The sequence below is a fragment of the Brachionichthys hirsutus genome, chromosome 6, assembly GCF_040956055.1.
Source record: "Brachionichthys hirsutus isolate HB-005 chromosome 6, CSIRO-AGI_Bhir_v1, whole genome shotgun sequence".
NCBI lineage: Eukaryota > Metazoa > Chordata > Actinopteri > Lophiiformes > Brachionichthyidae > Brachionichthys > Brachionichthys hirsutus.
Window position 1 is genome coordinate 11,970,737 of NC_090902.1, and position 22,933 is coordinate 11,993,669.

General features: G+C 42.8%; 1 protein-coding gene across 1 annotated transcript; it reads right to left on the bottom strand.

Moving 5' to 3' along the window:
* LOC137894807 (rho guanine nucleotide exchange factor 9) lies at positions 1-17,440 on the bottom strand. The gene is made up of 9 exons (XM_068740278.1): positions 17,252-17,440; positions 12,512-12,712; positions 9,578-9,757; positions 9,222-9,454; positions 8,172-8,301; positions 7,194-7,325; positions 4,131-4,374; positions 2,565-2,633; positions 1-176 (listed from the first exon to the last, which is right to left on the bottom strand). Exons 1-9 carry the CDS (start codon positions 17,375-17,377, stop codon positions 1-3), a joined length of 1,491 nt encoding a protein of 496 aa, XP_068596379.1. The 5' UTR covers positions 17,378-17,440.
* Positions 17,441-22,933: the final 5,493 nt, after the last annotated feature.

Below are 22,933 nucleotides of genomic sequence, written 5' to 3' on the forward strand. Positions count from 1 at the left end.
CTATTTCTTAAATGGAGCTAATTTACTAAAATTCTGCCAGAATGGAGCCTGGCCTCTTTTGGATTGACTGAATTCAAAAACCTCTCCTTGTGCCATGTCCTCCGCAACCTCATACGGCCCCGCAATGAGGGGGTCCTGGGGGGGCGGGTATGAGGGAGGCGTGCACCTGTTTACACCTAGGAAGGCAGGTGCAAAAAAATAAAAAGGGGGGGCATAAGGGGGGGCAGTGCAGGTCACAAAGCGAGAGAGAAAAAGAAGGGAGGTGGATAACAAACAGGAGAGATTGTCAGTAATATATCTAAAAAGCACAACAACACAACACCAAGTCATGCTTCCATAGAAGACGTGTACACAAACAGAATGAGCCTTTAGCATCATCATTCCAGTATCTTAAAGCTACGATGTGATACAGTGTGATCAGAGGATGACAGCTGAACACTGGCGTTCAGCGCTAGCGATGACACGGCGGAGACAAAGATGCTATTCAATCAAAGCTGCAGCAGGAAAACAAGAGAACCGACGGCTTGCGCCGGGTATGGTGGTGAAAGCAGGCGTTTAAGCGGACAGACAAAAGTTCTTCCATGCTTGCTGACAACTCCTTTGTTTGAATGGCACCCTTGTTAACTTGGAAACAAAAACAGCGTCAACAGAAAGCGTTTTAATATGCATTTAACTAAGGTCTGCAGAACAATGTTGTTTAGCTACAGGCTACAAACATCACATCTATGCTAGTCAAATAAAAAATAAAAATTAGATACAATCGATATTCGGAGATGAAATATCCAAAAGTTGCCATGGCATCTTTGAAAAATGCAAAGACGAGAAACAAGGCGGCTCGCTCAGTGTTTTGCCCAACGCTGTTTTAGCAGTGAGAAGGGTCTCGTTTAGCTGAACCCGTTTATCTCGGATTGTCACGACAAAGCCTTTAAACGGGACTGAACTGTGGCTGCATGCTTCAATGCCAACGTCAATCACAAGAGCTCCCAAAGCTACTCAGCAGTTGCCATGGCATCTTATTGTGCTAGCTCTACGGAGGACTCTAGTGCATATACCTTTATCATTTTCAAACCATGTCCATACAACATGGCCTTCTTTCTCAAGATGAAATCTATAAATGAATCTGAAATTCAAGAGAGTACTTCACCTTGTGCCAGCCATGTACACATACAGCACTTAGAAACACACAACAACATTTACCCCCGATAGTCGTCTTACAGGCAGCCTGACGTCAAAGAGAGCATTCAAGCAGTAGTCATTGGTTAATTAATACCGTAAATGGATGGTCATGCTCATTGTGAAACGGACAATAGAAAGAACATCAGTAATGGTACACGTACATACATCTAGCCTCGGGATAAAATGCTAACTTATAAAGGATGAGGACAGCGCTCGGGACATGTGGGTCCTGTGGCTGGTGCTTTGTCAGGAAGTAGCTACCAGGAAGAACTCGTTTACCATGCTTGTCCTTTACTGAGGCAGTTGGTGAAGCCTTGGTTTAAAACAGAACCGGTGACACAAGAAAATAAGACACAGTAGCTCGCTGACCCTGATGATCCAGCAGATCGCTACTGTTTTTACTTCTTCCCACTCCTTTTTGAGATGTACTATTGTCTTACTTGCGTTTATTTTTGAAAAAGTATTTTTGATTTTTGTACTGTGACTGTTCAAAACAAATGAATAAACTAAATGAATAAACTAAATTATTCTCCAGCATGGGACATTTCACTTCGAGGAAAGAAGAGGAACATTCAGGAAGAAGTTATCTAGTTTTTTTTAAAAGTTTTTTTTTGTTTGGTAAATTGCAAGTGAGAGAATAAGCTCCAATTTCAAACCAAAAATAAAGAAGCCAATAAATAAAAAGCACACAGTTACAAAAATATCAAAAGGCAAACCCCCCCCCCCCCAGTACACAGGTGTATACACACACACAATGTCACTTTGTTTGTAGGGCATAATAATAATAATAATAAAAAAAAAAACAATAACAACACTACTACTATTACAACAACTAATAATAATAATAATAATAATAATAATAACAAAACAACTACTACTAATATGACTCTGAACTGTAGATCCCCAAATAATTATTAGTTTCAGGGTCTACTGTGGGAGAAGCAATCGGCATCACCAACTACTGCGGCTCAGTGAAGAAGAAATATGTAAACAGTATTTGTATTTTTCAAGACAAGCGTGACACAGGAATCACGTCATCAACACTGACATCATCCTTTGAACGCAACACTTCATGCAAACAGCCCTCTGTCTTTTCATTGATGCTTAACAGCTGGTTTAACTCATGAAGTCATCCTTGTTTACGGGCGGACAAACATTTAACACTGAAAGGAATCTACAAGAAAACCTGAATCCACTCGACACATCTAACCGTCTTAGTACAAAGAGAGTCCAGTTCATTCATTCAAGTAGGTGGAGTTAAAAAAGGTGTGGAAAGTAAAAAAAAAGAAAGAAAGCAGTTTAAAGGAAGAGTAAACAGCGATGAGAAGACAGAGCACACCAGCTAGGAAGAGAAAGGGAAGTCACCTGATATCTTCTTGTTGCCTCACCTTTCTGTTTGGTCACCTTTCTCACCGTCATGGCCGCCTGCCTCTTCTGGTACCCAGAGATTTCAAATCCTGAACGACAAACAATATTGTATGTTTTACAAATGTTCACATGAGGCCAGTAAATGCTTGTGAAATAAAAATGATCCCACAGAACTCGTTGATTTTTATTTTACAATCAAGACACTAAATGTTTAAATACATGCTTATTCTAAATTTAATGCTGTTTTTAATGTTTCATAGTTTAGTGCAAACAGAACTAATCCAAATATAGGTGAACAATGTACACATAACATAACCAAATGTACAACTCAAAAAATGTATCAAATCAAATATTATGTCCAAGGACATGGATGTCCCGTTGGCGGAAATAGAGTTGTTGCTCGAGTTGTTGTTGAGTCGTAATTAGCAGTCTGAAGAGACGCTGTGAAACGTTTTTCCCGAGATCTATTCTGAACTGACTATTCCCTGTTCCTTCTGGACAGAATGGCCTGTGGGTCCCTTTGGTGGGGACATACAAATATGAATCCAACATGAAGATGGTATCACCAACCCAGAACCTGGGGTAACGCCATGGTCAAAGAAGCCTCGACAGACTGCAGTTAAATGAAGTAATTGTTCCAGAATAATGTGGATTGATATATTAAAACTCAGAAATGTTTTTATATGTAAATAGTTTCCAGCATGTGAGTCACTTTGTTTCATGGAAGTTGAAATATTTCCTGTTTAGACACAAAAAGAACTGAAAAAGAAGTCAAGAGTTGGAGCAGAAAACTTTGTGGCTCATTTGATTGTCTCCGTGTCACCTTGAAATCACACGGACCATTTCTGTTGAGACAAGTCCATTAACTGACAGCGCAGTGCAGAGCCGTCTCCGCTCTCTGGTTAATCCAGCTCACCCCAGCAGTCGATTTCTGTCTCTGCTGGGAATCAGCCAGTCCAGCGAGATGGCATTGCCTTAACTAGAATTAAAAATGGGTTTGGAACAATGCAGTTCAGAGGACGTTTCTCTCAGGGACAGCCATGTTGGTCCTAAGCAGGACAAAGACGAGCAGCACTCTGAGTGCATTAGGACAGAAAGACATTCGGCTGTCTCCCGACTCAAAAAGTATGGCACATTATGAATTCCAAAATACGACAACGGGGACCCAGGACTTCTGTGAAGTCACGCATCGAGATTTTAACTTTCAAAACTTCAACCTTTATCGTCCTTGTCTTCTTATAAAGTTGTTACAAGAAAGGGGGATGCAACACAAAGGTAAACACGAGCCTGCCTTTCTTGGTTTATGTGTTCCAGATGTCAAATTCAGAATTGGTGTATATTTACATTAACAACAAAGCTTATCAGTATAGACATTAAATTCATCCTTTCCTTGTATTAAGTTGAATTTTGGTCAAAATGATTCACAAATCATCCGATTTATCCCAGTTTTTCAGGAGTCAGGATTGTCACATCCACTTTTAAAACACAGGGAGCTCCTGGTTTTTTTGTAGCGAGATGCAGTACATGCAGCACACCACTGAAGCGTGACTGGCCTTCAAACAGGGTACCGGTAGTATTTAACTAACCAATTTTCTCATCCTCCTGCACCATCTTCCTCTCTTCATGGAAGGCCATCAGCCAGCGGATCTTCTCCTCTGGTTTCTTGGCCAGGAAGATGTGAATCTCATCGCTGTCTTTGTTGCACAACTTGAAGGCGTTCTTTACGCTGACGTTGAAGTCGTCATCACGGCCATCGATGGCGTCCCGCACCTCGTAGCGATCCATGTCGATGCGGCCCTTGTAGTACAGGATGTCTCTGCGTATGAGATCCTATGGGAGAGGATGTCTGTTATTGTGGGTCTGCTGTACCTCACCTCGCCTGATGGACAGTCTTTCCATCAGAATTCTTTGTGGAGTTGTATTTTCAGCTTTACACCAGTCAAAACCGACACACACTGAGATAAATCCGATTTTGTAATGTTTATGATGGTCACTTTTGAAATGATCGTTTGCATCAGAAAGGTGATTCAGCTCCAATAAATATCAGAGCATGTGCAAAATGATAAATAATATTTTTATATTCATTTTCCACTAATTGTCATTGGAATTCCTCATGATGCTTTTTTTTAACGTTCTGTTCCTTTCACGAATTAAGATTTTTGAAGATTGTATCGGAGCCTTATTTGTAGGAGATATCTGGAGGAGAAAATCGACGGTTGTTACACAAACAAACAGATAAAACATGCTTTACAAATGCACTACAGTTATCTAATAAACAAAGTGTGATTTGCAAAAAACAAAAAATGTGCCGATCAAACAAGCCATCAACACTTCAACATACTGACACGCCGCGCTTCAGAAAGAAAAGAAACACTGGCAGCAATGGAAGAGCCCGACTAAAAGCTGCTGCAAATTTCCCTATCACGAGTTAATTCAGCCTTAAGCTGGTTTAGGCTGGGACCGGGGATCTACTCTGACCTCTGACCTTAGTCCAGCCCAACGGTAACTCATTTTAACACATGGAGAGGCTGCAACCAGAGAACGTTTGGCCCCATCCTAAACTGATTCATCCATCAATCATCCAAACAGCTGCTAATAATCTGTCAATATATTAAATATTTGACCACTTCAGCAGTGAGTTCACCAAAAGCAACCGATGTAACTTGAATAATTTAAGAATAAAGGTCTGCAAGGGCATGAAAATATCACAGTTTTATAGATTACAGCATTTCACGGATCTTCTTCTTCGTCGTCTTCTTCTTCTTATAATAATTATCTTTTACAATGACCCACCAAGGAATGAAAACAGGTTTTTTTAAGCTAATAAAAAAAATATGATAAAGTAATCTCCTTTTTAAAATGAATCTAAAAGTTGTACTTCTATTTTCCCACTACTTTTAAAGGCATCATGACCTTGGTAATAAAATATGCCTCAGCCTGATTCAATTCTTTGTCATGTTTGGATGTGGGATTTAATTCAGTTCCTTTCCAAATGCTTGCGTTGGCTGAGCCAAACCAGGAGGTGGCTTCACTGACCAAACTAAAGCAGAACAGACTTGTTATAATAATAAATAGAATGACAGACGATCACAGAACTAAAGCTGTTAGCAGCAATGGTGGATGGAGTTTCATGTCTGAAATGTAAAGGTAGGATTGGACTTGAGCTGGAACTCACTAGGGGGAGACTATTGCTTTGGGACAAACCCATTTTCGAACATTTAAGTTGAAATTCCACTTTTCTCTTAATCTGAGCCCTAATTTTAAAAACAATCTTAAAAACTAGTAGAATCGGTCCAGATGGATCCCTGCTGAGATTTATTTGCCTCGTAGCAAAATAAACAGTGGAAATAAGTGCTTCTCTGTAGCTTCAGCTTCAGTAGAGAAGGAAATTATGAATTTTAATGTTTTTACTTTGAGTCTTGTGAATTTGTGTGGCACATCCACAGTTTCCTTTGTTAGGGATTAAGGTCACGAGGGGGACACTTGCTTTGATCTACGTATGGAGATGTGGCTCGTAAAGACAGGTGATTATTTACCAGCTGCGTTAGGCTTAGTACTTAGGTTTGTGCTTCAGTAAAAAATCTTGTTGGTTTTTCAGCTAAATAGTCCCATTTCTTCTCTACAATTTTCTCTGTTGCATAACTTTATGGTGTCTGTTGCTGAGTCTGACATCTGACATTCTTCCACAGTGTTTTAAATAAAACAATGCTTATGTAAATGGTGTGATGAATACTAGACATTACATTTTAGCATACCAAGAAACTAATGCAACCCTAAAATAAGTCCAAAAGGTCCACATAAAAAAAACATCTTCATTGAGACCACTGCCTCGGGACATTCCCGCTATGAAGTCAAAGAAGGTAACGAGATAATTTAAAGAATGTATTTTTTAATAAGCATACAGAGACAAATCTGCATCCATGCGCTGATAAGGATGAGATACAGGACAAGATGGAGAGCTACATGCAACGTGTTCCGAAAACACCCCGAGGGCTGCCATTATACATGTTGCTATGAGGATGCTGCAGAAGAACAAAGATCCGGATTTATAAAAGTTCTTGTCTTGGAGCAGAATTTATTTAGTGGACTAGAACAGCAAGCATATGTGGTCATCTGCAGAAATACTGGACTGAATTTCTGGTGTCACAGATGTTCAGGATCGAGGGAAGACAGAAGAAGGGCGGGATGAGGAGAGCGGTAAGGATAGAGACACAGAGACGGCATATCTATGTTCTTTTTTTCCTTTTGTGGCTGTCTGAGTAATGATAAAATGATTGTTCCTCTGTGTACACATGTGCGATGAGGCATTCATTCATTCCCTGTGAGTGTGTGAGTGCGTGTGTATTTGTGTCTTTGTGTACATGCGTTGTAGAGCCCAGCCAAGCGTGAACATCCGCCTGACAGGAGAGAACAAACTCGGTGCAGTACAGCCCGAACTACCGCAGCTTCATTTTGTGAAAGGCCCCGAAGATTTAAAGGCGTCTTCGCTGGGTGCTACTGCATCTCGTGCGATATTACAAAATCCGTTTGCAGCTCTCAAGGAAGGTCAAGGCAGAAGCCACATTGTCCTCAAGCATCGCTGCCACCAGCCACTGTTTAAACTTATCAGCTCTCAGAGAGAGAGAGAGAGAGAGAGAGAGAGAGCCTACCTTCTTACAGAGGACCAGCTGGTGATCAAAGAGGAAGAAGACTCGCTGCTGGCTACGTCCATAAGGCTGATAGATCCATGACAACTCCCCCGTGTAGATGAGTTCTGAGCTCCTGTCCAAGATATCGTCCCCCTAGAAAGAGATAATCCATTCATAAATGAACGTGGTACCAAAAGGACATTTAATTGATGCAACTGTGAAAAGCAAAATAGCCGAACTACTCCAATTTTACACATATCAGTTTACAAAACAGATTGTAGCTATCAGTGCCGGCCCGTGAAAACAGTTATATAACATCTTCTGAGGCTTTTTTCCAAATCTGACAAGTTAACCCTGATGATATGACAGCGACAGTCATCAGGTGCTTCTCAGCCTGGGCTGGAAAATGAATGTCTGCTTTGCAAAATGAGACGTATGCTCTACAAGACTTGTTTGTGTTCAGCCGGTGTCTTAGGAGGTCCAGCAAAATACGCCGTCAAGTTGCACAATGGGAAATGTAGGACGCAGACTGACCACACATGACCATGAATTTGCTGCAGCATTTTTAGATTGTTCTTTTAAGGGTCAGGTCTAGTAAATTAAAAGTGCTATGATAAATAGCTGTATGACTGCGTTAAACGGTGACAAAACAGGGAATTATATTATACAGTCATCTAATACAGCGTTTTGGTATGATAAGTCAGACAGCAAACGTTGAGAATGTGTCTGTTAAATACAAATATTTCATTTAATTAAAGAAGTGAATTTTAAAAGCAGATATGAACATGCAACAACAACAACAACGAAAAACAAAATTAAAAATGTAAAGCTGCTCTTTCAATACACTTTCCTTTATGTGCAATGAACTGAAAGCCTGGAAAAGATGTAAATATATAAGATATACTGGTAATAAAAAAAAGTCTGTTATTCAGTCCCTTGGCAAAATAAGAGTAAAACATCAGATGCTTGGTAATTACTCCAGTCTAGACATGCACACACCTCCCAGTCCAGAACAGAGGCTTGCCACTGGGCGATCTTGTCGATGTTCTCCAGTCTCCTCTTTCTCTCGTTAATTTGCTGAGTGACGTTCCGCATTACTGCCAGGGCTGCTGCCACATATCGATAGTCACTGTGGACAAAGAGTGTGCGTGATAACTACCGGTGTGGTTAAGGGAAAAATACGCTTTCCAAGATCTTTAAAAATGAAGATGCAGCTGCCAGTGATAAAGACGTGTCTATTAAAAAAAACACACGTTGGATTCGAAGCAGTAAGTAGTCGTAGGACAGAGTCGGAATAACAGGCTGCTATTTTGTTTCTAATCAGCCACTCATGCTATTTGCACTTAACGCGAATGGTATCTGTGCTAACTGAGCTGGATTTATACTTCTGGCTTAGAATCACTATGGATCCAATCCTTGCTTTGGAAGATAATGTGTGTTTGTGTGTGTGTGTGTGTGACTGAGAGCAGGCCTATCTGGCAGATTCTGCACAGCTCCTAACACCGCGGTCTGGCAGGAAAAGCTGGCAGAGCTGGCACCTGTCCCTCTCTGGCTGAGAACGCATGGATTGTGAATGACCTGGAGCTGGCTGAGACGCACTGAATCACTTACACCGAGTTTCTCTGGGTTTGCATGCATGCGTTTGCTCATCTGGATGCTTGTGCGTGTGCGCTCATCTGCAAATGTTTAGATCGTATAGTGTGCTTCCGTGCTGCTCACACAGAGTGTGAAGAACGCTGATGCTCGTGCGCAAGCAAGCAAATGCCCAAATGCATATTTAATCTGCTTATCAAGCCATATCCAGTGTTCTGTGCAATGTTCCTATGGCAATAAAAAGTTATATGGCATGATTACAAATTGTGTTATATAGCATATATAAGTTATTAAGATAGTCTGATGAAATATTGTCCTCAAAAACATTCACAGACAGATTCAGAACATTTGCTAATAGACCCAACACCTCTAACTGCAGCAGAACGCATCTGGTTTGAATGTAGGAAAGCGATTCAATCAGCAGGTTAAAGTGACCTGGGCCAAAGCATGCCATACCTGTGCTCCTGTGCAGTGTATTTGAGAAGCTCCGCCAGCTGGAGTGGATATTTGCAAATTTTCTGGACAGGGGTGAGCAAGAAGCCGTCTATGGCAATGTCAATCATTTGCTGGAGGAGGCGACAAGCCTCGAAGAAGTGCTGATACCTGCCATCCCTCATCAGTTTGCTCAGTTCCATACAGGCATCCAAGTGGTTGTTGCAGTACTCTGAATAGATCCAAAAACCATCTTGCTGCAAAATAAAGGAAAATAAAGATTCTTGATGAGAGAGGAAAATATGCATGCAATAAAAAAGTGACTGCCTGAGTTCATTTTTCTTTCCAGTGAACATGCATCAAAGGTTGCTGTTACTCACGTGTTCTAGGAAGCAGGGGCCGATCTCAGAGAGGTGGGGCTCCTCTGTGTTGTACTGCTTCTCCAGATCTCTAACGAAGCCCATCTGGAAGCGATAGATGTCTTCAATGTTCCCAAAGATGACCCTCAGCTGGTCATCGTTGAACATGTCAACACGCTTCCTGCACTGACGCAGGTATCCCTGCAACAACACCGATTACAACGTTGACACTTCCAAACAACACACAGTTAAAGTGGCAGGTCCTGAACGATATATTATGACCCCCCCCCCCCCTACCCCCGCCCCACACACACACACACAAATCCACCACAGAAAAGACCATGACTCATATCTGATCCCTATTTCTCTTTAATTCACGGTGAGTCCTCGACTATATTTCATTAGAATCAAAACGAACTTTCACTCCTCAGAAGCTTACAGGCTTCTCTGGAGTTACAGCTAATAATGTCGGATGAACTACGGCTTCAATTTGTCAATTCATTTCTTGTGGTTAATTAGATGCCCTGAAGTTCGGGCATGTTGGGAACGATTTACTGCAAGGGGTAGGTCTTTACTTGACAATCCCCTTCACAGAATCTCTCTGTTAAAATACAAAAGCAATGCAATAATTCCAATTCTAATAATCAATAATTAAAACAATGTTTTTAAAATTAGATGACCGATCCCCATTTGAAAAAAATAGATATCCTCCCAAAATAATCAATGGTAATGATTAAACAGATGGCTTTGTGGACAATTTACTTATGACAGCATTCTTAGTGACTGGCACAGCCGCTGCGATCGCGTGCTTCACGAAGACCCATCAACATACCAACGGATTAGGGGCATTTTAAATTGAACTGCATCGTGGATCCATGGCAAGCATTCCTAGGTGCTGAAGGTGACTCAGATCTGCCCTAATTGGTTTGTCTGCATCCATCAACCAAATCAAATGTGGATATTACAGTAACTATTGTTTATTTGGAAAAGGCTGTGTTCTCCAACAGATGTCCAAACAAGCAGACTAAGTAAATGTTTAATTGCCATTAACTTTTATCATCATATATCAGGTAGGATACAGGGAACAAAGTGCGAACAGAAGAATGAGGAAAGGTGATTAGTTCAGTCTGAATCTACAGTGTGAGCCTGGCCATAATGAGGCTCAGTAATTTTTAGCACTACTATGTAACTGAACCAGGAGCTTTATCTTGAGATAATTACATTTTAAACATTATATGTATTTGGTTGCAATGAATACTGGGCAGGATCAGGAGTTAAACTGAGCTTTGGGAGCCGAGAGCTGTCAGCCTACCCCACCACAGCAGTGCATTCATCGTGGAGGTAAAGAGGTAAAGGTATTGTATCAAGTGCATCTGACGATGAAACTGTTGCCGTCTGTGACATCTTCAAAGCAAGCACCAACACGAGCCACGCGACGAGCCAAGAAAGAGACGGGGGAGAGAACTGGTGTAAGAGCTAAGCTCATCCAGCTCAGACCTGGCAGAGTGAACCAGAGAGGCGAGAACACGGGTCTTAATGATTCTGCGGATGGACTGCTGGCGGAAAACAAGGCGGCATGGGAATTGGTCCTCCTAGTAAGGTGTGTAATATGCCTATTTCATTTATGTGATTCATTACAATCTAAATTGATTATTGGACAATAATCCCTTCTCTCTGCTGGCCGTGCTCTGCAGAGAAACGTGCTATTGTCAGTAGACAGTCGAGACATTCTCTGCGTCACTCATGCTCACACATCAATTTTAGTGAGATCGACTCTGTTATGCATTAGAGTAGCATAAACTCTACTGTGGGCCTAACCTTTGCTTTGTAAAAGCGCCCAAGTACACCTGGTTAGAGCCAATTTCTTTCATTAAAGTGTCGTATTTGATCCTTTTAAAAGTTTATTGTTAAAAACAAATCTCCATTTACTGAAGACTGAATTCCAACAATTCAAGTCAAACACATCAATCCAGCCAAAACCCCCCCCCCCCACAAAAATTGCAGCTTCTAAATGTAGGAAGGACATCTGACAGAGAAGTTCCCTCTGTGGGAAGGTGCAATTCCTGTCGCTGCGCTGTAATTAGGGCAATTCACCTGAAGTTTAAACTGCATTAAATTAAGACCACACAGAGTAGACAAATTATGAAACTGTAAATCAAAACTGTAGTCTATCTTTTAAGTACAATAAATGCAAGGCTTGGGGGGGTCTGTTCTGTGGTGATATCACAATTAAACAGCGTGTATATTATTATTAGGTCAAATAACCAGAGGGCCGGAGGAACCCTTCCGCCACGAGGAAGCTACTGCTCTCAGGATTCTTGCACTGAGCTCCAGCTTCTGCTGTGACTGACAGGCTAATGTTATTTTCACACACACAAAAAAAAATGTGGGCAGTGCACATGTTGACAACTCATCTTGAATATAATCTGCTGCATGGTGATGGTTGTAACCCTAAAAACCAAGGATTACCGTAAACCTGAAAGGGCCTCCCTATCTCCGATCTCACCTCATAATGCAGGCCTGAGAGGACGAGACGCGACAGGAATTACAAGTTGAGATTAATTCACTGGTTCGTGATTCAATCTTAAAATATGATTTGGAATGAAAAAAAAATCAAAGCCGTTTTTCTTTTTAAAGCCTACTATAAATGTGCCAATGGATGATTTCAAATATTTTTAAACCAAAGCTACAGTATATTACAACTGGCAGGATGTTTCCTTTCCCGGCATTTTTTTTTTAATGCGATTCATAATATAAAACCGCAAGAGCTGGAATATGGTGCCAACACTGAATGCGGTTGTAAAGAGATGTGTTCTAATCCAACAAAAAGAAAATTGTCTTTGAAGTAAACAGAATAAAGTCTGACTTGTGTAGTACCACTCAGCTTTTCACTGTATGCCTTTCCCATTGTCTATTTGACATTTAAGGACAGCCGTTTGTGCATCTGTTCAGTACCTCACATATGTCCTTGAGGTGTTTGATGTAGTGTCTCTCTGTGCTCATGATCTCATTGATGACGTTCGCTCTCATTTGGTCCCGGTTCTGGAGGGGTGAGCCCAGACAGAGGCAGTCGTTGGTCGGGTCTAGGTGACCGTTCTGCACCTCGCTGGTCCCCTCCGATGGCTCCGCTCCCCCATCGTCCTGGTTCACCCACAGCTGAATGCACATGCACGCACACACACACACACACACACACACAGAAAAACTGGGATCATGAATGTGTTACAAAGTTGCCTGTAAAGTTCATGAAAAAAATCAAATAAACAGAATCTTTGATAGTACACCTCGTGAACATGAACGCACATAAACACACACACACCACATACACATTACTTACACACAGTGTGCTACACAATGGGTCTCTAATAATTTGGATAATGTTGGTTTAGTGTGCTCGAAAATTGTGGAACCAACTGCCAAAAGTCAAGATTTAAAAAAAAGCCTCTATCAGAGATCCTCAGATGCCCAGAGGATCTCTGATGGCCAACTTCAGCCTCGTGTGTGACTCACACTCTCCCCCCAACACACACACAGAGACACACCCACACACAAAGCGTTCTCCACTCTGACCGTGGTTTCAGATGTCCAGCAGCCAACACCTGATGACACACAGTTTGCCAAGAGAACATCGAAGAACTGACAGGTAGAATGCCAAACACAAGATGGGAAATGCAGCGCCACAGACAAGCAGAGTGACAAAGTGGTAGCGCAGCATTACAGCTGAGGAAAAGTCAGAATCGATAGCAAATAGAGTACTGAAGAAATGATCAACATTTCAAGTTGGAACAAAGATGAATGTTAAGAGAAATTAAGAGAAATAATTCCAAAATCCAGCTAATTGCAAATGTCTTTTTTTTTTTCTTTTAAGAATTTTACACAGGCACTTATGAACACATTTAGCATTACTTTACTTTTGACTCATCAGTTCTGACTTTCTATCGACCTCGTTGTGATGATGCGAGAACGCCATGGGATCGTTAATGTTTGGTAGAGTCGAGGGAACAGTGTGTGGACAGACTGGAGCGGGCGGACTGGATGGGTGGATGGATGAAGCTGGGGAAACGCACCTTTGACGTGGTGTTTTGGAACCGTGGAGTTGCTATGGGGTTGATATAGAAAACCTGTTTTGTTTGGGGCTGAAGAGGGTGGGGTTCCACCTTGCAGAGAGAGAACGACAGAAAAGACAGAAACTTTTTTGGTTGGCCGTTAGTCAGCCTGTTTGCACTGGCCTCTCAGAAGCGAATATGGAAAGGTAGACAGGTGGGGATGGCCATGAGGACTGTCTGGGGGCTTGGGGAGGGGGGTTCTCTGCTGTGGGAAGCTTTCTCTCAACAAAAAAGATCTTGTATCAATAATAAAGACAGACTTAATAGAACACACATAAATCAGAACATCATTGAAAAGTACATTTTCCCTCATAATTGAATAAAAATACTGAAACTTCAATAGGTTTTAGATTAATAGATAATAAACTGAGATATTTGAAGCCTTTAAAAAAATAAAATCTTGGTTTACAGCTCATGAAAAGAAAATATGGTATCTCAAAATATTAGAATACTTCATAAGATTTATAATATAGAAAAGACAAACTTAATTGTATGTCAAAGTATGTGCAATGTATGCAATACTTGGATAGGCGTTCTTTTGGACAACATTACTGCATCAATGCGTTGCAACATGGAAGCCCAGTAAGCTCTGGCGTCTGTCTAAAGTCCATCCGTGTTTAGTGAGTCTGGTATTTTCTCCTTCCTCTTGACAATACCCCACAGATTCCCTCCATGCAGGGTTAAGGTCAGGGGAGTTGACTGGCCAATCAGACACAGTAAGGCCACGGTCAGCAAACCAGTTCTGATTTGGCAAAGTCCTGCTGGAAAAGGAAATCACCGTCCCCAAAAGGCTTGTCAGCAGATGGAAGCGTGACGTGCACTAAATGCTCCTGGTAGAGGCCGTGTCAATTTGGGCTTGATTAAACAGAGGGAACCAACACCAGCAGATGACATGGACCTAAACCGTCATTTCATATTGGACTTCAAGCAGCAAAGATTCTGTGTCTCTCCCTCCAGACTCTGGGACATTGAGACTTCCTAAGAAACTGCAAAACTTACTTTCATCTGAAAAGTAAATTTTGGACAACTGAGCAATGGTCCATTTATTATTTCCCTTAACCCAGGTAAGAGTCTTCTGACATTGCGCCTGGTCCAGGAATGGCTTTCTACTTGTATAGTCCTTTTCCTCTCGACTCCAGCCTCAGCCCACTCCTTGTGACCCCGAGTTACTGAATCGACATTGCGTGACAGTCTTCTCAAGGCCGTGGTCATCCCTGCTGCTGGAGTATAAGTCGCATTTTTGGGGAAAATTTATTTGATAAAATCCAACACCAAACAACATATAGCACAAAGAACATGCTAACACATTTACCAAAATATCAGGTTTTATTCCGAATCACGAAATCCAAGGAAATCTTCATCCTCGGTGTCACTTTTGAACAACTCCCCCAACTCGGCAGGTAGACAAGACGCCGCTTCCTCTTCTACGTCGCTTACATCAGACTCGTCGTCAGTTGCAGTTCCAATTATTCCAGCCTTTCTGAATCCCGACAGGATGGTTGCGGTTGTCACTGAAGCCCATGCTTTGTCGATCCATTCAATGACTTCCAGGAAAGTTGCATGGCGCATTCTCCCGGTTGCCGTGAAGCTGTGCTCTCCGTCCGTCATCCACTGCTCCCACAGGTTACGCAAAACTGACTTAAAGCTCCTATTCACGGAGATATCAAGTGGCTGGAGTATTTTGGTTAAGCCTCCAGGGATGATGGCAGGTATGGAGTGAAAAATTTTAATTTATTTTTTAACTGTGGTGTGATGTGCGCTCTCATGCTATCCATCACAAGCAGAGCTTTGCGTGCTCTAAAGAAGCCATCCGGTCGCTTATTATAGCACTTTGTAAGCCACAAGTTCATCATTTCTTGATCAATCCACCCTTTCTCGTTCACGGCGATTTCAACTGAGGAGGATTGGATTTTTGGCATGGTTTTTCGTTTGAAAATGACCATCGGTGGCAGTTTTGATCCGTCTCCACAACATGCCAGCACCACTGTGAAGTGTGATCTCTCATGACCAGTTGTAACAATATTCACACTTTTTTGCCCTTTCTCTGCAACACTTCGGCCCATGGGGATGTCAAAAGTGAGGGGGACCTCGTCCATGTTAATAATATGATCCGGTGTCACGTTGTGATCACTTACATGCTTGTCAATGAACGTGCGGAAACTGTCAACCTTGGCTTGGAAGTCCGCTGGCAGTTTTTGGGACAGTGTCGTCCTAGCTCTGATAGAGAGGCGTTTGCGTTGCATGAAGCGGTAACACCAAGAAGGTCCTCCCGCAAAGCCGTTTATATTCACTTCCCTGGCAACCACCTGGGCGTGGAGACGCAACTGCACCGTTGACAAACCTCTCCCAGCAGCACGTTGTTCAAGCACCCATGCGTGAACTCGTTCCTCCAACTGTGGCCACCTAGCTTGTTGCCCGCGATTAGCTTTCTTTGTTTTCTTCATTTCAGTAAGCGTAACCTCCGCTTTTCGCCAGTCCCTTACAAGTTTTTCGCTCACTCCAAACTTTCTTTCTGCTGCTCGATTGCCGTTTTCGGCTCCATATTTCACTATCTGAAGCTTGTAAGCCGCAGAATATGACTTTCTTTTCGGCGCCATTTTCAATCAGCCCTTCCAATTGGTGTTTTTAGATAACAGGTGTGACAGATAAATATGAACCTCCAGAAACCGCGACAGATTCTGACGGGTCACAGAGTTCCCTGTAACACCTGTTATAGAAATGTGTAGGCTACTGTCTCTGCGCTCACAGATTTTGTAAAAAAAAACATATATAAGTCGCTCCGATTTATAAGTCGCACCCCCGACCAAACTATGACAAAAACCGCGACTTATAATCCGGAAAATACGGTATATTTGGAGATGTTAGAATGTAATTAATCCAAAAATAAAATGAAACAAAAGTGTGCACAAATCTATTGAGTGTAAATAAGTAGTTTAGAGTAAGTAATGAGTACTTTGTTTTTAATGAGTAGTTTTCACTAACTGACAAAAGAAAACTTCTTCATGGCATTCTGATTTTTTTTAAATGCACCTGTAATGCCAGCGTGAGGCCTCTGTGGTAGGTTTAGCTGAGCTCAGATATAAACAATGCTTTATAATCACCATCCAAAGACAGGATAAATCTCGTGGATGATACAGTAAAAGTAGAAGTTGAAGGTGATGAAGTAAAAAAGGGATTCATCAAGCACCTTTGTTTTATTGTCCTGAACCCCGAATAAAGGCCCTTAGCAAGCTGTTCTCCATTATTGAAGTCTCACATTTTCCAACTGTGTGTCTGCCTGTGGCGCTAGGATGACTATGCGTTTTACACATATATTTTGTGGATATAAAATAAGGTACCGAATTAACAAAAGTGACTAGTGGGAGCCTAAAGATGGATTCCACTGAACCTAAACCAAATCTTGATCGATTGAGAATTTTCAGGTTTTTTTAATTTCCAAGCTTTCATTTTAAAAACTTGTTTGAATTAATATGCTGCTGCTGGGTATTTATCAGCATGTACTAATATGTACATGCGCCCCATTTTCGTGCGTGTGTGTGTGTGTGTGTCTGTGTGTGTGCTGTGACAGACATGGCTACACTTAACTCACCCGTACAAAGCTGGCAGGGAACCATCCTTCCTCCTCATCAATCTGGCCCCACCACCAGTCCTTGTTGGAGGCATCGAGCACCTTGATGACGTCACCTGCTTTAAACGCCAACTCACGGTCCGCCATGGTCACATGGTCCCATACCGCCTCAGCATTGACGATCGAACCTCCACTTATCAACTGGACAAATTGGAGGAAAAGACACGGAGTATAACGTAACGCGTATATGAAACACCTGTGTTGGAATCTTTACTCAAACATCACAGACACCAACTGGAGGAAATGTGGATTCACATATTGTAAAACAGTTCATGAATCAAATCTGTAAGAGATTACAATTCAGCTGTCAGCCACATTTTGGCCCATTTAGGTAAATCGTTGCTATTACACTCTAATGGATGCAAACACACACCCACACAGCCCACGCCCACTGGTTCTTTAGGAATTGCAGAGACAGACACAACAGCCGACACAGACCACAGTGCATCACAACAAAATACTACAAAACACAAAAAAGACAAAGCCATTAGTTGGACAGCAAAACACGGCGTTCATTAGCTTAGCATGACCCAATTAAAAAACAAAACAGGAGCGAATGCTGACCAAGGAACAAATGGGACGGGATAATTCCCCTTTCCTTTGAACTATCACTGGGGCCCGCTATTACATTTGCATCCTGAACTTTGCTAAACGCACTGAAAGTTGACTCATCAAATTTGTACAATTGATTTTAACATATTATTTATTATGTCTTTTTTTTATTACGCTGATTATACATTGCATACATTTGTGAATCCTCTCTAAAACGCTTCAGAGAACATTAGGTATTCCGTATTCTTTTAAGGGTTTGGAAAAGCTAAAGGTTGTGCTCATTAAGGAAAGGGAACAGCAGACAATGTTCCCAAGAAGGCCAGAATTCTGACAGCACCATCCATCACCTTGACAACGGCTGTTTTGAGGCATACACAAGCACAACGCAGCCAAACTTGTAGCTTCATGCACTGTACATGTGCTGTGGTACTTTTCCACTGTTTCTGTTCCAATTGTTTGTTCAATTTGTGTTCATCACCATCCCTCAGTCTAGAGTTAACCATGCGTCCAGTCCCTGGGGCTACGGACAGTCTCAGAGCAGCCTGCGCTAACCAAGCCTGACAGGAGCTTCTTAGGCTCTAGGTTCAGAGTCACTGAAGGGCTGCAGAGACGGGAACATCACGTGGATGAATGTTAAAAATGCTTCTTTGCTTGTATTAATGTTTTTGCATATTAATTTCATTTTTTCCTTTGTGTGTTTTTTTTAGCACTGATTTTCCATTGATAAAATGAATCTTTGCACGCATGTCATCACAACACAAAGATACTATCCCACCGATGTGTGGATGTTTCTAATAAATGTCTATAAGAAACACCAGAATGTGTGTGTGTGTGTGCTTGTTCTTTCTCAACTGATCTCCTAGGTCCTAGGAGGATCTAAGCTGACTCAGCATCGACGTTGCCCCATCAATCGGTAGACAAGCCAATTTCCCTGATGGCATACTGGGACAGCTACTGGAAATGTACTGTAAATGAATCATGGAATATAGGGAGGGACCTACATGCCCTTAACAGAAAAAGCAATGGTTGTCATGGCAACATCTTAAGATGCTTCACCAATATTCAAAAAATTAGGGAATGTGGCAATGACACTTTTGGATGCACCAAAAATATATGGGTGTGCGTGAGTGTTTTGCATTTTCTTTTATAAACAGCAGCATATAACTGCCGCATGACATTTAGCTATAAACGAGGTTGCTTAGCAGAGTTGAGAAGGCAAAAACTGCTGCGCCTATGCAGGTACCTTAAATACTTGCCAAATACTGCTGCAACTGAGCAGGGTTTGCCCCCCCCCCAACATGGTAGCCGAGGCAAACCATTTGGAATTACAGTACAGTACTCTGTCAATAATCATCAGCATGACAAACTAGTCATGTTGTACTGCTACCCGATTATTTCATACATGGTGTTGGCCTCTACATTCAGACTCTACATCCAAGATGCCACTGAGCAGATTAATCTAAATTAGGATACCACATAGGAATGGAAGCTGGGGGGGGGGGGGTTAACAATAGCTCCAATTCTCAAAGGCAACATCTCAGAGCTGTCCACTAAGGAAGAGAGGGGGACTACCACAACAATATGTGTCACATGGAAACAGCGGCATCAATGAATGGCACTATTGCAAGATTCAAATGAACAATATTGATTCAAGAAAAGGAACTTGAATTGAATTATAATTTTGCAAATGGACAGTTCAAAACAACAACAAGCACAACAATCAGGAGGAATCAGCAGGAACCAAACCCTTTTCTCATAGACTGACACCATCTGACATCAGGACCGCTGAGCAACTCACAGCACAGATGAGTCTGCACAGTCTTGCTTCTTTCTCCTTCAGGTAACGTTTGCTTTCCCTAATCCACCCCCACCCAGCCACCCTCCAGCACAACTCCATTTCCAGCCCCGTTCACTCCAAGCTCTCTAGTCCCCCCTCAGTCTGCTGTAATACAAGCAAAAGACAGAAAGGACGGGGGACAGACATTTAAAAAAATCCATTCATAGGTTCCCTCCCTACCTACTTTTCTCCATCTCCTCATCCCTTCAGCCAGATAATAAGATCAGGACTCTCCTCTCCAGTAGTGCAGCCCCCCCCCCCCCCCCCCCCTACATGTATGAATAAATTAAAAGCATTATATAATCAATCTTTCCCATCCCTGCTGTAGCACAACCCCATATCTCGCTTGATCAAATAACACGCAGCAGGCACAAAGAGGTCTTAACACACACGACCACCTACGAGTCTACCAGCGGTAATGCCCTATGTCATCATTACGGCTGCACTGCAGTCACAAAATCAAAGATCAGTAGTCGAAAGTGGCGTCGTTCAAACTGCAGAACCTGTATTTGGGTCAATGCAAATTAATGCAGCGGTCTACCCCTATCCTTAGACGCACGGTATATAAAAAATACTTTCTGATTCATGTTCAAGCACAGACATGAAGACTGACGAGGAAACGTGTAAGAAAAGAAAGCCGATTGCCTCTTATGTCATCTTTGCAGTACAACATAGTAGCATTCACTGCACTAGCAGATCCACTGCATTCCAACGTCCTCCTCTAGCCATAGCACATCCGCACCAAACCACATACAGCATTCCCAGAGAAACGACACACACACACACACACACACACACACACACACACACACCTTCCTTACCATGTTCGTGGCATGGAACTGTTCAGAGAGCGTATGCATGGAGAAGTCCGGTTCATACAGTCATGATAATTAAATCTTATTACGGGAGCAGCCGAGAGGTGGTGATCCTCCGTGAGCGCTGAGCCTGCGATGTCGAGTAACAAGGTGGTGTATTCCTGAAAGAGACTTCTCTTTCCGTCGTACCGAGTGAGTCTCACGGTTCGTCCTCCCCGTGTCTGCCAGCCCTGTTACGCAATACATTTATACCCCGAGTCTGGGAGCCAATCAAAGATGCTCTGCCTGAAACCAGTGAGAAATACACATCCCCACACAAGCACACACACGTACACACACACACACACACACCTACACACACATATTGGTGTCTCGATCGTACGCACTAACACTTCTGGCAGCACAGCATTTAACAGAAGCCTATTAGAAGACACCTGCCCCAGGGGACCTGAAAATGTGTGAGTACTTTGAATATGTGTGCGATTCAGAGCCAAAGAGATACTACACGTAACGCTAATCCAAGTTACGCACACCAACACATTGTCGTGCTCATATGCTAACACGTGAACACACATCTTGTTAGTATATAGCCATACCCGCCCTGGGGCACAACACGATGATGCTTCGTTTACAGTCCAGTGGTGGGTCTGCACAAAACTTTGGGATGCATGTTCTGAACTGCGGGCCCGCATGCCTCCACATGTGATGAGGTCTCTGTGTGCACTATATATGGTGGGAATTTCTTTTTTTTTTCTTTTAATCTATGCCAACAGTACAACATTTGTCACTTAGCGAGACACAAGCAAAAAAACACACAAAGCACTTAGCCGTGAGTGTGAGAGAACACATGAAGCATCTTCAATAAGAGAAGCCGAGCGTCCCTATTAATAGAACCGTCACGGAAGGCTCTGGGATAGGCTTTTAGCATATCTATTTCTGACATTCATTCAACATTCATGGCACCTGCCTCCAATCCTATATATGTTATTCCAACGTGGAAAGAAAGAAAATAAGCTTATTTAGGCCTCCAATGTTTTTTTGTTTTTTTTTACTCGGAGGATCTAAGGAATATTATAGTAGTATGAGTTTTAATTTGTCACCATGAAGTGAGTGAATGTGCTAGGGTGTTAGCCCCATAAGGAGGTGCCACAGAGGAGATGTGAATATTGCTGGCTATGAAATGGGAGCTCAGTTTAGCCGTTTCTAAAATGGGGGAACCCTAAAGTGACGGCGGCCCTCTTTTATTAGGCTCCGCTCTGCCTGCTATTGGCTACTGTTCAGCTGAGATTGCAATGATTCTCCAGTCTATGATCAGCAGCAAACGGCTCCACTCCTTTCGGCTATAAATACCAGATTTGCTCGATTGCAGAGATCACTGGTCGCCCCATTCGCTGCCATATTGTGGCTGTTGTGTGGTGGAATCAAGGCATGGGAACAAGTTCTGACGCAGCAGTAGGCAGTTAATATTATAAAAGACAATCAGATTCATTTAAATGTAATCATGACAGACTAACATAAATCCATGTGCATAATCCACAAGATATACAACATAGAGGAGAGCGGGAGGGCGACGTAGGAAGGGGGGGGGGGGGGGGGGCATGTTTATATGCAGGGTATGAATTTCCAGTCACCACAGAAAAGGTAAAAGCATCACAGATCTGTCTCTGCACATCTACAACCATCAGCAGACAAACACTATATAGCTGTCACAAACGGTGAGAAGACACAAGACATAACGAAGGATGGGGGGGGGGGCAGAAATATATTATGTTGTACCAACGTCATTCATTTCAACGCGGAGCCGTGATGGAGCGCCGGGTGTCCCCGCTCTCGGCCAACGCGCACTGCCTTGCTCTCCTCTCCAGTGTGAATGCGCGGTGCGCCTCGAACCGGGCCCCAAGCGATCCATTAACGTGTACCGAGGATGAACATCAAGAGCACGTTCACAAGCACCAGAACCGCGATCACCGTGAACACCGCGCAAGTCTGGACGTCCAAGGCCATGGCGCAGCAATGCGGGCCGCCGCCGAGATGCGCTCTTTGTGACGCGGGAGGGGGGGCGGAGGTGATCGGCGCTCCCCGTCAAACCGCGTAGCCTCAAAGAGCAACCGAGAAATCCGCCGTTACAGCTAGAAATGAAAAAAAAAAAAAAAATGAAAAAAATGGTCCCTATGACTCTTCACATGACGCGATGCACTTCATCAAGGCACGGGAGTAGACGCATCATCCTCACCATCATCATCGTCATCAGTCTGCACCGCTATTTCTTCTCGCTAGTCAAACACCTGCCGGTGTTTCGCCTCTTCCCCCGAAACCGAACGACTCGCAGGGCAATTGATCGAGAGACAGAGAGAGAGAGAGAGAGAGGGGAAGAGAGAGAGGGAGACGCGCTGCGAGGCTGAGAGGCGGTCCCGTATTAATACCGACCAGCGCTCCCCT